Below are 16471 nucleotides of genomic sequence, written 5' to 3'. Positions count from 1 at the left end.
AAAAAGTCAATGCCACGGCCCTTAAAAGTTTCACACACAGAGTAGGATGATCCTGCCAGGCGAAAAATAAAGTTTCTGGTTGGCCCTGCCTATCAACAGCCCCAAAAAACACACAGACCACCATCTGGACAGTGGTTTCATTGATGGTTCTTCATTGACCCTGCCCTGTTGCCAGTCAGTGTATTATAAAAAGAAAATCAACAGTCCCCCAAACAGATTCCCTCCCTAGTATCTGGTTAAACCCTGCCAGGTTATACATAACATATAAAAAAAAGTCAACGCCACAGCCCTTAAAAGTTTCACACATAGAGTAGGTTGATCCTGCCAGGTGAAAAATAAAGTATCTGGCTGGCCCTGCCTATCAACAGCCCCAAAAAACACACAGACAGACCACAGGAATTATCTGGACAGTGGTTCTGCTGATGGTTCATTGACCCTGCCCTGCTGCCAGTCAGTGTATTAAAAAAAAAGAAAATCAACAGTGACCCCCACACACACACTGCCTTCCTAGTGTCTGGTTAAACCCTGCCAGCTTATAACATACAAAAAAAAAAGTCAATGCCACAGCCCTTAAGTTTCACAGAGTAGTATGCCAGGAAAAAATAAAGCATCTGGTTGGCATTGGGCCGTGGCCCTCTCAACAGCCCCAAAAAACATACAAATGTGATGACACACACACACCATAGCCCTGTTTCTCCTCTCGCTCTCTCCTCACAACTAAAGTGGGGGAAGAGAATGCGAGAGTAACAGGGCTTATCAGCAGCCCACATCACAATTATGCAGTCCCATCAACTGCCGCAGCCCACAATCCTATGACACACACACATCATGATGTGACCTGAGGCTGAAAAGCTGTTTTTAGGTGAACGGAAGTTTAAATTCCATGCGTAAGTGGACTTGCTCTATCCAGCGCTTTTGAAGCAGAGTTCTCGGGATGCCATACCGGCATGTACCATCTCAAAAAAAAGCCCTGGGTGTCGATTCCATCCTCAGAACTGAGTCGGCCTTATAACAAGCTTGTGCCAGCCAAAAAACTCTAGAGCTAAGCTTTTACCCATAGTGCCCCTCTCCCTGTTACCTCAGATCGAGTTTGCCCAGGATAAAGAAAGCAGAGGGTTTTTCTGAGCAGAAACTCTAAAACAGGATTAGGACCCAATCCCATCCTCCAGGAGCCTCTGGAGGGGGACAGTGGGTGGGACGTAATGAATGAATGAAGATGAACAACACAGATGGAACATTATGGTAAGAACATAATTTCTTTATATGATGTTGTTAATCTTCACTCATTCCTTACTGACGGCACAGAGTCCCTAGCTACTTTATGTCCTGGGAGGCCCTTATGGAAGAATGTTCCAGAGTACCATTGAACCAAAGGATGCTCTTCCCCTGGAGACCAGGTCCAATTTGTAATGAGTAATACAGGTATGGGGAGTAGACCAGGTTGCAGCTGCACAGATATCATCCATTGAAGCCCTTGAATGAAAGGCTACAGAGGTTGCAATTGATCTGGTTGAATGTGTTTTGATCTTGCTCAGTACAGGAATGTTATTATTTTGGTAAATGAAAGATATACAATTTCTCAACCACTTAGACAAGGTCAATTTAGAAACAGGGTCCTCCAATTTCGGACCTGAGAAAGACACAAACAACTGGTCTGATTTACGAACTGGTTCTGTTCTGTGTAGATAAAAATGTAATTGTCTATGTACATCTAACAAATGAAGGCAATATTCTCCTCTATTCAAATAGTTTCAAAAAAAAAAAACGGAAGGTCAGTCGTCTGGTTAATTATCAATTCTGAGATAATTTTCAGAAGAAAGGAGGGGTTAGTCCAGAGTGATACTCTGTCTCTATGAAAGATAAGGGCATTTGATACATAAGGCCTGAAGCTCAGACATCCATCTAGCTGAAGTTATGGCTATTAAAAACAGTGACTTCCAGGCCAAAAACTTCATATCACAATAATTCATAGGTTCAAAGGGTGGTTGTGTCAGAGATTGTAGTACCAGCATTAAATCCCAAGGGTCAAATGGTTCTTTGAAAGGTGGTCTGATTTGTGAGACCCCTTTTAAAAAGGTTTTGCAGAGGCGATGGGAGATTAGGGATGAATCTTGGAAACCATCATAAAAGTTTGAAATTGCAGCCAAATGGACTTGAATTGTGGAGGCTGCCGCTCCTGACTGTAGAAGATTTGAAAGATAATCTAAAACCAAAGTAATAGGAACTAAGCAAGGATCTAGTTTCTTTTGTTTGGACCAAGTAAGAAATCTCTTCCATTTGCTGGGATAGATTTTCCTGGTGGATGGTTTATGTGAAGCCTGAAGAATATTACATGCAGGAGAAAAAAGGTAACTCTGCCTGGCTATTACCGGAAGTGGAGGAACCAAACTGTCAGCTTGAGACTGGGAAGGTCGGGATGCATCAACCCTTGCAGATGTGAGATCAGTTCTGGAGTTGGATCCAGAATCCAGGGCTGAAGTATTAGGTGAGGCCAAAGGAAGGGAAGCCATATCTGTCATGGCCAGTAAGGGGCAATGAGGATTACCTTGCTTCTCAGATGAAGGGCCTTTTTTAGAACAAGGGGAATCAATGGGAAGAGAGGGAAGGCAAATAAAAGTCCCGTGGGCCAATCGTGTTATCAGAGCATCTTGCGGAGATTCCCCCTGTGGGGGAATTAGGACAAAGTACCTGCTGCATTTGCTGTTTGTGGGGAGGAGAAAAGATTGCAGCAGGGCTGACCCCAGCGGCTGAAAATCTTTGCTGCCATGACTGGATCGAGGGACCACTCATGAGGCATTAGGATACATCTGCTCAGCTTGGCTGCAATCACGTTGGAAACCCCAGGAATATGCACTGCTATCAGAAAGTGGTCGGAAGCTATCACCCACTGCCAAATTCTCATGGCCTCGCAACACAATGGGTAGGACTTGGTTCCCCCTTGTTTGTTGATGTACCAGACTACTGACATGTTGTTGGACTGTAAAGCAATTATCCCTGATGAGAGGGTGGATTGAAATGCTTGCAATGCTAGAAGCACTGCCCTCAGTTCTAGGACATTGATATGCAGATTGGCCTCTATGCCTGACCAAGTGCTTTGGACAGTCTCCCCTTGGTAAAGCCCCCCCCCACCCTATCAGGGAAGCGTCCGTGGTCATTGTGGTCCTGGGCTGAGGTGGGCAGAAGGGGCGAATCCATAGCTCTTCATCTGGCTTCATCCACCACATTAGATCCTGTTTGCATCATTGTGTTATATGTATCTGAAAGGACAATGGATGGTGCAAGGGATACTACTGCGTCAATAGAAGCCATTGCAGAATTCTCACGTGTAGTCTTGCTAAGGGCACTATGGTAATTTACGCTGCCATGGAGTCCAGGAGTTGAAGGACTGCCCGAGCAAGGACTAGGATTTGACAGAGTATCACCCGGATCTGGGATCTTATCCTGTGTAATCTGTGGTCCGGAAGAGAGACTAGGCAAGCATGTGTATTGAAAATTGCCCCTATAAATTCCAAGATTTGAGAGGGAATCAAGTTGTACTTTTCCCAGTTTATTGAGATTCCCAGGGATTCTGATAGTTTGAGAGTGTAGTTTAGAGCTATTTCCAGTAGATGCATGGTGGAGGCAGTGAGGAGCCAATCATCTAAATACAGAAACACCCGGAATCCTTGAAGTCTTAAGTGAGCTGTCACCACTGCCATGCACTTGGTGAACATTCTGAGGGCTGTATAGAGTCCGAAGGGCAGTGCACAGAACTGGAAGTGATTGGCTCTTAGCCAGAAGCGAAGGAATCTTCTAGAGTGCTTGTCCGTTTTGATGTGGTAATATGCATCCTGAAGATCTATTGAGCACATCCAATCATTTTTCTCCAAAAACGGGAGGATAGACTGAACTGTGACCATCTGGAATTTTTCCTGTTTGACAAATTTGTTCAGGATGCTGAGATCTAAAATCGGTCTCCAGTCCCCTGTCTTTTTTTGCACTAAAAAGAATCTTGAGTAGAATCCGGATCCTATCTGGTCTGGTGGGACTGTCTGGATGACTCTTTTTTGAAGCAGCTTTTGTATTCCCTGAGCTGCTGTTTCCCTTTGACTGGGTGGAACATCGGGAATTTGTCTTGGAGACTTTGGGTAAAGATTGAATGGGACGTGATAACCTCTGGTTATGATCCGCTGCACCCAAGAATCTGTAATTATTGTCATCCAGGCAGAAAGGTGCACGGAAAATCTTCCCCTGACTGCTTCCAGAGGAAAGCAATTGGGCCACTCCTCAGGAGAGCTGATAAGGTTGTCCAGAGAAAGAATCTTTGGACCCCTAGTTACGCAGACCCCCCCTGCCTCTGTAGGGGCACATTCCTGAAGAGTTACCCCCTCTGCCCCGGGGAGTGAAATTGCCACGTGTGCCACGGAAAGGACCCTGAGATTTCTTGTGCCACATCTTTCCACTCCTGTGGTTCCTCAAGTAGGGATGTTGAGGGGTGGAAAATTGTATGCCCACAGCAGACAGGGTCTTGCCATCCTTCTCACACCTGGCCAATGTGTCTTTTACTTTTGGACAGAAAAGTGAAGAAGCTTCCACTGGAGCATTCAAAAAGGAAGACTTAAAGGGGTCTGCAAAGTCACAGAGGCGCATCCAGGTGTGACGTCTCATGACAACACCTGAACCCACCGCTCCAGCCACTCCTTCAGTAGCATGGGAAATCAAACGCATGGAGGAGTTGGATATGGATTCCTGGGTAGCAAGCTGCGAGGCAACCTTGTCACGTACCTCGTCAGAGACTGCTCCTGCTAAGGTTTCGGAGAGTTCAGAGACGAAGTCTCTCTGAAGCCTAGTGAAATGTACAAAGTAGTTCAAAGACCTAACAGCAAAGGTCAATGATGCAAAAACTCGCTTCCCTAACCTGTCCACTGCCCGAGACTCCATGTTTGGGGGGTGGACAGTCTGGCTTTCCTCAGCAAGCTTCTTCTTAGTGGCAGCCGCCACCATAGCGTCTACAGAAAGATCCTTGGACTAGTGTAGATGTTGCTCAAGAGGGGATAAAAACTTGTCTGGTGTCTGTGGGATTGGTTCAATAGTATCAGGACTCTTCCACGCATGCTGCACAATGAGTTGAACCAGCTCATCTGCAGGCGGGGTCACCCAGGAAGTAGAGGATTGAACACGAAAGGCCTGCAGGAATACGGACTCCTGGGAGGAAGGGTTGGAGGACTTCCAGTCACCCCACTGTTTTAAGATTTCCAGAATGTCTCCAAAGGAGACATCATCAAGGGGCAACCGTGGGGACCCCACCCCTTCATCGTAGTCTGCATCCTACTCCTCAGGGGAGTCTACATGCTTCCTCTTGCACATCCTCTTACATGGTACCTCTTCAGTGGGAGTTTCTGATGAGGACTCCAAAGAGGGGGCACCTGCGGTAGGGTATCCTGAGGCTCTTGTGCTCGATGTCCCAATGTGGTGGGCTGTGTCAGCTGCGGCTCAGAGGAAGGACATATTTGGTGTTCCAACACTGATGGCTTGCCTACAGAGGCAAGAGCCCTCTTCACTGCCTGGAAAGCAGGTCCGCCTAAAGAGGGGTGGGAGCCCGGAACCGAGAAGGACAACCTTGGAACCAGGGTCACACCCTGCTCCGATGAACCACTCCCAAGGACAGAGCCCCAAAGAAACTTTGTACCATCATGACTCCTGGAACCATGGTAGAAAGCGCTGTAGAAGAAAACGACACTGTACCAGGCACCCCAGAGCCTGCAGTCCAGTCCCAAACCTGAGGAAGACCCAGCACCAAACGAGTCAAAGGCCAAAGGGTCAGCTCCGGAATCAAGGTGAGATCCACCAGCGGAACCAAAGGCATGGGGACCATAAGAGGCATCGGTGCTGAGGACTTTGAAGCCTGCAAGTAGGTCAAAGGAGGAAAATAAGTTGGTGTCCATGGAGATAGGCTCCCAAGTCCAGATGGGAAGAGAGTTTTAGAAGGTGTAGCAATCTCTCTGGCCATCAGTAGATGGTCCAAAAGATGCACCACATCTAATTCTGAGAGGCCATCCCTGATGGGGAATCAGGACGTTCTAAGAAAGGGCTAAACTATTGCCCCAAGAAAGGATCCACTGTAGGGGAATATTGGGTCCGTGCAGAGTGGTCTATTGGCACCACGGTCTCGAGACTGGAGACCTGTATGGGAGGAATCTCAGGTATGGGTGCAGATGGAACAGACACAGTAGGCAAGCTCGGTGTTGTGGATATGGTTGGTGCCGACTTCAAAATCTTTAAAGATGGCACCGAGGTAGAAATTTGTAATTTGGGCAGTATCTGTGCCATAGACATAGTCGGTGCTGCAACAGGTGCCAACAACCCAATTTTTGTAGACGGCACCAAAGACAGTGCCATAGAAGTCAATTTTGGCTCTGGAGCAAACAAAGTCAATTTTGGTACTTTTTGCCTTGGTTCTTGTTTCTTATCACCTGAGGGTGAAGAAGGAACTGAATGTGGTCTCTTTTTATGCTCTTTTCTAGGAGATGTTAGCCCTCCGATGCAGAAATAGCCTCTGAGAAAGGCGACTTGGAGGCCCTTCAAGATCAACTTATCTTTTCTCTCATTAAGGGTTCGAGAGCTGAACCTTTGGCAAATGGTACAAGGAGGTTGGACTGAAAGATGAGGAATCACCAAACAATATATACAAGACACATGCAAGTCACAATTTGGCATCTTGCGACCACACTGGTCGCACTGTTTGAAACCTGAGGTTCCTTTTTTTTCTGCCATAATGTACAAACTGTATATCCAAATTAACCACAAACAGTAAACTTAGAGTAATTCTGTTGTTTTTAACCACAAACAGTGATGAAAAGATAGAGGAAAGTTTTTTGTTTTTTTTTTTGGAGAAAGAGATAGAGAGAAGGGAGGGAGGGGGAAACACCAACAATGGTATTTAAAATTTTACCTCAGAGGGTAAGGGAAAACAGGCCGTACCACCAATGGTACTTAAGAATTACCGAGAATGTAGTTGAAAAAGATAGATAAGTAATGGGTAAACTAGACTACAGAAAGGTATGAGAATGAAAAATATAGGAAATTTATTCAGGAAACGGTTTAAAAATCAAAAAACTTTTTAAGTACTTAGTTGAGAGATGGCTTGACACAGCTTTTCGGGTACGCGGCAAATGAGATCTGAGGTAATAGGGAGAGAGGCACTATGGGTAAAAGCATAGCTCGAGAGTTTTTTGGCCGGCACGAGCTTGTTATAAGGCCGTCTCGGTTCCGAGGACAGAACCAACACCCATCAGTAAGGAATTAATGAAGATTAACAACATCAGCTCTAAGGTTGTACAACAGATAAGTACCTAAGCATAATAAAAGACTAAGACCTTAAACCTGATGCTCATATATAAATTCCTTAGCAAAAGTTAACAATTTGTCTGTCTTTACCACATTAAAAGCTAACTTCTACCCCACTCTAGAGGAATTACGGCCTCCAGCATTCTTTTATCAAAATGTATCTATGGCTAACCCTTATTCATTAAGAGATCTTTTGCTTCAATTATAGAGCTATTTTTATTGCTTTTTTCTAGATCAAGAGAACACAGCTGTCACTAATGGCATGATGAAAACATACAGTAAGTGGTATTGCTAAAAATCTGTAGTAAAATGGATAGCATGCCATCTGATAAGACTTGCTCACAAGGTTAACTTTTTCCATAAGAGGTGGTAAAAATAAAAGGCAGTGATGGGATGGAAAAGGCTGACATCATGGGGTAGGGGTTGTAGAAGGCAGCAAATCTGACTGGTGTGGAATGAATGAAATAATGTTAGAAAAAGGATACAGCATTTTGCTATGCTGTAGTTTAAGGGAGTTGGTCAAAATGTTTGTTAGGAAAGGTAGAGTAGATGTAAATGAATAGTTATCTAATTCTTGACCTGTAAAATTTAAAGATTTAGAAGGTTGCTGATTTTGATATCAATGTAAGTATCTATGTTTTGAATTCTGCACCACAGATTTTTCATGCATTTCTTGTTTACTGACAGAATTGAAAGATGAAAGGCGATTTAGTAAACAGTCCTTCGATAGTTTACCTCATTGCATATTATGGACTTCTTTGTCAAATGAAATCAGTGATTCAGATTTAATGCAAACCTTTCCAGAAGGAGTCAACCAATTAATTATATCTAGGTACATGATGTTAAAGTACGCAACTGTATCAAGCTTACAAACAAGAGTTGGTAGAGACCAGTCAATTTGGTATATTACTTGATTACAGTAGGTTACACTGGAGTGTTTATACTGTGAAACAACATTCAATACTCTTTGAAGCCCACATTATTTTGCAAGATTACCATATAGCCAATACAGGTAGGTGGCCACTTATACTATCTGACATGGTACCTACAACTGTAAAGTCTCTGAGTAAACTACCTAGAATCCACTCAACAGCATTTTTGACCAGTTTCTTACTTGGATAACAAATAGAATTTCTTGTTAGGTGTGTGGAGATTCATTGATTATGCTTGTAACTAGGCTAGTCCAGATAGATAAATAGCATTGTGAGAAAAATTGTCTGAATGTTGCAAGCTGGAAATCACCTACTATCACAACCCCAAAAAAATGTTTTGAGAAGAGACACTGCAGAGATAGATCAGCTCATGTGGGTAAGTACTTATGTGGAATGTAGAAGCAATTTCACAGTCTTTTTAAAGGTAGGTTTTAAAGAAACTGGGAGGGATTCTTGGTTTATAACCTTGGGAGGCAAATATGGGTACAACATACAACTGAAAGTATTTTTGTGCAGTAAGCTACTTCTCCTTAACCCTTGACAATTACATGGGTTATAAATGGAAAGTATTACTTCTGATAGGGATATGAGCTCTAACCATAATGTTAAGGGAGTAATATTGTACACATATACGAACCTTAGTAATTCTATAACAAATGATTTGGAAGTTGAGATGAACTAGCTTTAGTAGTTGTTGAATATGAAGTTGGCAGGAAACAGAGCAGGGTAAACACACGTTTTGTGAAAGAATGAATATCTCAATAGTTTATAAGATGAACTGCATAAAAAATTTGTGACACTGAAATTTATATACAGGGCTGTGGGAACTGCTTGGTCCTAAGAAAAGAATCTGTGCTGTTGCAGGGGGTAGTGGCAGTCAACAGTAAGTGGGTTTTGAAAATAACACTCCCGATACAAGGTAATAATGTATTGTAAAATAATTCAAAGGAGAACAGAGTACAGCTGACTGCAGGCCTAACAGCAGTACAGCAGACACTTTTAACGACCATAGTAGTCAGGAGATGTGAAGGGTGAAACTGATAGTGAACTTTTTAGGAAAAGTTGTATTATGGTTGAAAAAAAAAAAAACACTACTAGCATACCTCCCAACTGTCTAGGTTTTCACAGAATGTCCAGATTTTTTACTCGTATTTTTGATCTGTTCCTAAAAAAAGTGTTTTTCTGACAAATCATTGTGGATTTTAGTGACTAAATAATGAGATACATTTGAGTTTTAGACTTCACACCCTTCAGAAATGCATGCTAACCCAAATCCTATTATTCTAGCAACTTTCTAAGATAAAAGAGCAGTACTTAAAATATTCCCTATTTTTAGGCCTTTGTAACCCCCCCCCCTCCCAATTATTTTAGGCCTTGTCCAGATTTCTTAAGAGGTTGTGAGGCATGAACACTAGAACTATAAAGTTCTTAAATAACACCAGACAAGGAGGAATTAGTCTGTTAGTGTTCACAATACAGATTCTATCCCTCTCCTCAAGGCTGTCAACCTATTATTTATGGAATAAGAGACAAAAATCAAGAGTTACCAGGGATTTAAAAAAAACAAATCAGGTTAAGTTTAAAAAAATAGTAATTCTATTCTTGTACACGTTATTTAAGAGTATATATGCTAATGAACATTTTTTTCACAAAACTAAAAAGCCTGTTAAGTCAAGGTGACCATTTTGTTACAGGACCTAAACTTGGGCACTTGAGGGCCACCCCGGGAAGCCAGGTCTGCAATCCCATTCTCCCAGCCCCCATGGGAGTGGAGATAGTACAGCCATGTCATCTCGCACCGAGGCAGGCAGGTTGGCCTCCCGTCCTTCACCAGGCACTGTGGGGATGTCACTCTGTGAATAACACCACCCGGGAGGCAAGAGGCCACGTCAGGAGGCTTGAAGCGATGCACATTAGTCGGTGCCTGGCACCGTGGGGGTGAGTGACTGAGGTGTGCCGCAAAAAGTGCAGAGATAGGGGGACCCAGGGCCATCTCCCCTGTGAGTTTGAAAGCCCTAGGTGCAGGGCAAAGTGGAGAACCAGTGTCACGGAAGCCTGGCTGAGGGAGTGTCTAAGGCTTCATGTCCCAGCAGACTTCCATGAGGCTGGGAAGATCCCGAGAGTTTCCAAGAGCACACAACACTGCATGATTTAGCAGCAGTTAGGATACATGTAACCCTGGAAAAGAGCTCTCTCTCCTGGGTAGAAGTGGAACCCCAGAGGGGGGTCAGTCCCGATGGAAGTCTGGAAGGGAGAGAGGTGGAAAGTGACTGGTACAGGATATCTCTCGCCTGGGTGAGGAGATACAGACCATGCCCCATCTGGGACAGAAGTCTGGAAGGGGGAGAGAGGCAGACAGTGGCAGGGCTGGGTGAACTCCTGCCTAGGTGAGAGGGTGGGGGGTCAGGCAGAGCTCCCCACAACAGAAGTCCTTAAGGGACCGCTAGGGCAGAGAGCAGCAGGGCCTGGAGAACTCCTGCCTGGGTGAGCGAGGTCAGACACAGCCCCCCCCCTCCAATGATGGAAGTCCTTGAAGGAGCAACTGGCGGACAGTGGTAGGGCCTGGAGAGCTCCTGCCTGGATGAGTGGAGTCAGGCAGAGCTCCCCATGATGGAAGTCCTTGAGGAAATGCCAGGGTGGATGGCAGAGGGGCCTGGAGAGCTCCTGCAGGGGAGAAGCCATCCAACTTCATCCCATAACTAACAGCATCTTTAAAAAAATCTCAAAGTCCCCGGAGCTGCTCTGGATGGAAAAGCAGGGGTACTCTGAAGCCTTCATGAGAGCGGATCTTCCCCTCAGCGGCTGAGGGGTGTTCCGGAGGAGCAGACTGGATAGGAGAGCAGCTCCCCTGAGATGGTGAGAAGGCATGAGCAATCTGGCACAATTTGGCAGCCTGCAGGAGACATGCAGGCGGCAGAGTCCCCTGACATGGGGGGCCCATGGCCAGGGAAGGTCTCTTGACCAGGTCGAAGGGGAGGACTGCAGGGTTTCGCCCTGACAGAAGTCAGTATGGGAGCGCCAGCAGCTGGGTGTAGGGCTTGTAGAGCTCCTGCCTGGGTGAGTGAGGTCAAGCAGAACTCCACGATGGAAGTCCTTGAGGGACTGACTGATGATGGCAGGGCCTGGATGGCTCCTGCCAGGGCAAAGGCATCTGACCTTACCCCATACCCAATGGCATCCCCGAAAAATCACAAACTCCCCAAAGCTGCTTAGGATGGGAAAGCAGGGGGACTGGCCACCCTGGGAAGACAAGTCACCACTCAGACTGCGCGGTCTAAACTGGGACATTTCTGTGTCCCAAAGACAATGTTTGGGATTCTGTGACAGAGACTTCCAAACTGGGACTGCCCTGGAAAAACTGGGACCGTTGGTCACCTTGCTGTAGGTATAAAGTCTATAAATATTTAGTGATATCAACCTCTGCTATTCTGTCACCTCTCAAATTTTGCGTATGAGCGCGAACCTTTGATGCAAAATTAATATTGTCCCAGAACCCAGAAACTCTGCTCAACAGCTCAGTATCATTCCGGCTGTCATACATTACAGATTTAACCCCGAGGCCCAAAAACTCTTCCTCAAGTTCTGACGTTATTATATCACTATAAGAGTGAACCGCAAAAAAAGAACGAATTAAAAGGCAAAGTTAATCAAAATCCAACTCTTAACTGTCCCCGAGCCTACATCACACTTTTACTCCGATTATTTAAAAAGAAAGTGAAATCGTGCACAGTAGTAAAAATTAATTGCATGCATTGTATGACAGTACAGATGTGAATGACTCTAAACTTTCCGATACACTGTGTATCATACACATATTCATAATTTATCTAAGTAAATAATAGCCTGTTATTATTACTAGGAATATAATTAGAAAGTATCATTAACGCTGGTCCATTTGTAACGCATTATTTCAAGTCTGTTGACAGTTGAGCTCAGATACTAGAAGCGAATAGAAGCCATTCAGAGCTTCAATTACACAAAATACAATTTATGGTGATTTATCCAACCGTAACACCTACTTTTTTACTTTCTTCAAGTGACGGAATATACAACATAACTGCATTACAAAAGTACATCACAGTAGTGAGTATTCTTTCCAGTACTAAAAAACTAACTCGCCCGCCATTTTAAGACAGTCACTTTACTGAAACCCTTCCAATAAATATGTAGTGCGCCTGCGTTGTATTAAACTATGTTGTAGTGTGGCTTGGTGTTGAGTATTTCTTGTGTCGGTTTCAGGCAATAATGGCGGTTCCTATCTCTAACCCTACAAATCCAATTGTTTTCTTTGATATTACAATCGGAGGACAGGAAGTAGGTCGAATGAAAATTGAACTATTTGCTGACATTGTGCCCAAAACGGCTGAAAACTTCCGTCAGTTTTGTACTGGAGAGTATCGCAGAGATGGTGTGCCGATTGGTTACAAAGGCAGTACTTTCCACCGGGTAATTAAAGACTTCATGATCCAAGGTGGCGATTTTGTGAACGGGGATGGTACTGGCGTGGCCAGTATTTACAGAGGTCCGTTTGCTGATGAGAATTTCAAACTCAAGCACTCAGCACCTGGACTTCTCTCTATGGCCAACAGCGGTCCCTGCACTAATGGGTGCCAGTTTTTCATTACATGTGCCAAATGTGATTGGCTGGATGGAAAGCATGTGGTGTTTGGTAAGGTGATAGATGGTCTGCTGGTAATGAGGAAGATAGAGAACGTACCCACTGGTCCCAACAACAAACCGAAGCTGCCGGTGATAATTGCCCAGTGTGGAGAAATGTAACGTGATGTTTTAAAACATGTGATCACTATGGTTGAAAAAGACTGGAGGTTATTGCGAGAGCCATTTCAGACTTTGCAGAATGTCTATCTAGACTGTGGTTATATAGGAATACAATTGAATTACGGGACCACTCCGCGCTACACATCAGCTTGAGTCGCATGTGATTTCTCGAGCGTCCAGATGAGACTATGTTAGAGTACAGCTTGGAAGTGCAGGTGCGTTTCCTTTGGACCTCGATGGAGTTCCAGCAGGTGGTTTGCTGTGCAGAAAATAGCCAGGTGTTCGTGCCCTTGAGTATTTGGCTTTAATACAGCCTGTCATTCCGGATTAGTAGCTGCTTATGGTTTTGTTTTACTGAACAAACGGCAGATATCATTGGCAGTATGCGAAAACAGGACTGTTTATAGTTTGTGTGCAAAAATTGTCTACTAGTATTTTGATAGGCATATGAGAAACGCATAATAAAGAAGACCAAAATAGTTTTCGTTAAGGTGTGTTTATATTCGCGTTTTGCCTTGTACAGTACAGACAGTGGCTTGTGAGTGCTGTGCACACTACCATACTCAGATAAAATTGGTACACCGGCAGAGTGAAGTTCTTTTTATAAGACCAGTTGCACCAATTACTATTGCAACTGTCTATGTATCCTTCTTCCGTAATGCCCTAGTTTCTGCCTATAAATCCTGGTGCTTTATGAATTTGTGTCTCTCTGTATGTACGAGACAGTCACCGAGTGTAGAATTTTCAGTAATTCCTTCATGGGTTTGGGGATATGCATTCAGATTGTTGCAGATGACATTTCCTTTAAACTGCTTCACTGTAAATATATATTTTATTAAAGTTTTAAAAATGTGATAGCAGATGTAGTGTATTAACCCACCACCGAGTTCGCGCAGGTATGGGCGTGCCCGCCATGGTTGACATGCGGGAGGGCGGGATTACCAATGGCAATGTGCCGTGATTGACATCGTTACTTTGATCGACAGGTTACTTTGTTAAATACATTTCACTAAATTCAGTATCTGCCAAGAGGCACAGCATGGAAGGACATTTCTGTAAGACAGAAATAGGGAGCACTGGCAAGTAAACATATAAAGTGATTTGTGTCTCTTCATGTTTACCTTGTTCCGCAAACATACCCATCTCATTACTAGGAATGGGACAGTTGAAATGACATGCAATCACCTTGTGTTATGGTGGCATCTTTCAATCAAACCGTGTGCAATGCAGTCAAAATGCTCGCAGGCGGGTTTTGGGCGGGGCTTGCCACTGCGCATCTGGTGGGTTAATACACTTCAATTATGCCCTTGGACACATTTATGGGCAGTAGTATTGTACTGCTCTCACTGATTTTTTTAAGTAGCATTTCTTTAAGGCTGTACATGTTTTTAGTTTTTTTTTTTCTCTTACTTGTGTAGTATACTTTAAAATCTGCAAAATGGGGGCTGCCTGTTGTAGTTGCTCTGACAAGGTGAAGTGACCCATACCCGCCCCTTAGTTTTGAGTTTACACCTACAAACTTTATTTTTTTAGTATTACTTTGTAAAGCACAGAATACCTCTGAGATGACCCAGATTAACTCAAAACTATTCCATAAATTATGCTGCAATTCAAGTTTCACTCTATCCCCCAGGAGTACTTTCCATATATCACATGAGTTCCCCAGCAATTTTATTAATTGTAATGTTTATATTGGAATTTAAAAAGGTCTGTATCACTGGTAAGTGTGTACAGTCTAGTAGTGTTAACCATAATACGAAATGTAAAACAAATAAGTGAGTTGAAAGGAAAATGGTGTAGAGGATGTACAAATCGGAGGAGTGGGAAGAATAAATTATACAACACAGGTTGTAAGAAACTTTGCTCCCTTCATCATGGGAGTGCTGTCTTCCCAAATGGGGCTTGTCCATAATTCCAGGATTTAGTATTTGTAACTATCCTCCCCTAATTCCATCTATTTGATTGGAGTAAGCAAACTGTCCTTGCTGTCATGAAACAGTTAAAATACTTGTAATATATAATTGTGTGTTTATACAATGAGAGCATATGTGTGATATATATTCTGCAAGAAAGACACAGCCAAGTAAAAGTCGTTTACTGTGTAATGCTTATTTCACCTGTAGTGGTTGCCCTTATACACAAACAACCCATAAAAGACATATCACTGTTTCAGCTAAGTGGCTTCTGAATGCCCATTATTTTTTTCAGGTCTTTAGGCACATTCCGGCCAGTAATGCTAGAGGTCAAAGAGAATAGATTTGTGATTGTGCATTCACATATACAAGGAAAGCAGATGATTTGGGAGAGACAGGAAGAAGCCAAGAGGAACCAAAGATGTCCAGCAAAGAGGTGGACAGATTGTGAGAGAAGACGTTTGACAGGCACTACTGTTTAGTGTAATGCATTCAAAAACCACTGCTTAGGTGGTTATAGGGCACTATTCCCTTTTCAGAGTCTCAAAGAATGTGTAATTTTTTTATTAAGGTGGTATTTGGTCACTAAAGGTCTCCCAGGCTCGTAGGATTCTTAAGATTGTCTGATCTCCCTTTACCCTCACAAATAGCTTTGAGATGATATTGGTAGTGGTGGGGAAATGGAAATACTTTGAAGCAAGATAAATGGCTAGTAGGGGGTGCACCTGAGACACAGCAAAAGACTCTGATTTTGAAGTTAATATTGACTACACAAACAAGCAATAGAGGATACATAGTAAAGTACCTTTAGAAGCAGCAATCTGTGTAAATAATGAGCACTAGAAAGAAGTATAGAACAAAAACTCCTTAGACCCAGAAGAATTCGCCATGAGTGTGGTGGTTCAGGAAAATGTGTAGTTGAGAAGTGAGAAATTTTGGTAGGATACTAATACAAAGAAAAGGAATCCTGGCATGGAAAAGGTGGTGGTTATCAGGAAAGAAAAGCAGGTAGGGAGATTCCATTACATGTGTTATGTGGTGGGAAGGGGGAAAGAAAAAATTATTTTGGGTGGAGTTTCACAGGGCTCCCTCTGTACAGACAAAATCATATCATGTTAAAAAGCAGACATATGTGATTTGAATACATTTGGGGAAATTACCTAGCTACTGATTAAAGACAAGGTGGCACAGAAAAGAGTAGTGGAACTGTCGGTTTATGGAAGTTCAGCATAACAGTACCCTTCTCTATTATGCTACTGGTGCTGTATGCAAGGAAAGGGAAATTTGTGGAATTCATTGTGGGCAGTCTTAGGTGTGTTACATTTGCCCTTTGTCATATTTAATTTATGTTTGCGTTTTGCTGGTGCCTTCTAGCAGCTGACTTGTCTTGAGCTGTTTTAGCACCAATGAACACCACTGTCTGCACTGAATGCAAGCCGCACTGAACTCGGGAGCTCAGATGTTTCAATGTGGCCATCTATGAGCAGTGCTAGTCTCTTGAACACTGTTATAGTCTTCATC

At 43.5% G+C, this 16471-nt stretch overlaps 1 protein-coding gene across 1 annotated transcript; it reads left to right on the top strand.

The window, feature by feature from the left end:
* The first annotated feature begins 12440 nt into the window (after positions 1 to 12440).
* On the top strand, positions 12441 to 13516 carry PPIH (peptidylprolyl isomerase H). The gene has a single exon (XM_044083460.1). The coding sequence runs from the start codon at positions 12504 to 12506 to the stop codon at positions 13035 to 13037; it is 534 nt and encodes a 177-aa protein (XP_043939395.1). The 5' UTR covers positions 12441 to 12503; the 3' UTR covers positions 13038 to 13516.
* Positions 13517 to 16471: the final 2955 nt, after the last annotated feature.

Source organism: Protopterus annectens, chromosome 9.part0, assembly GCF_019279795.1.
Source record: "Protopterus annectens isolate FY-2018-M chromosome 9.part0, PAN1.0, whole genome shotgun sequence".
Lineage (NCBI taxonomy): Eukaryota > Metazoa > Chordata > Ceratodontiformes > Protopteridae > Protopterus > Protopterus annectens.
The sequence above is the reverse complement of the archived record's forward strand: the minus strand, read 5'-3'. Positions and strand labels throughout refer to the sequence as shown.

Excerpts from the sequence above, each read along its gene's own strand:
- PPIH (XM_044083460.1), top strand. The coding sequence starts at position 12,504 with ATGGCGGTTCCTATCTCTAACCCTACAAATCCAATTGTTTTCTTTGAT.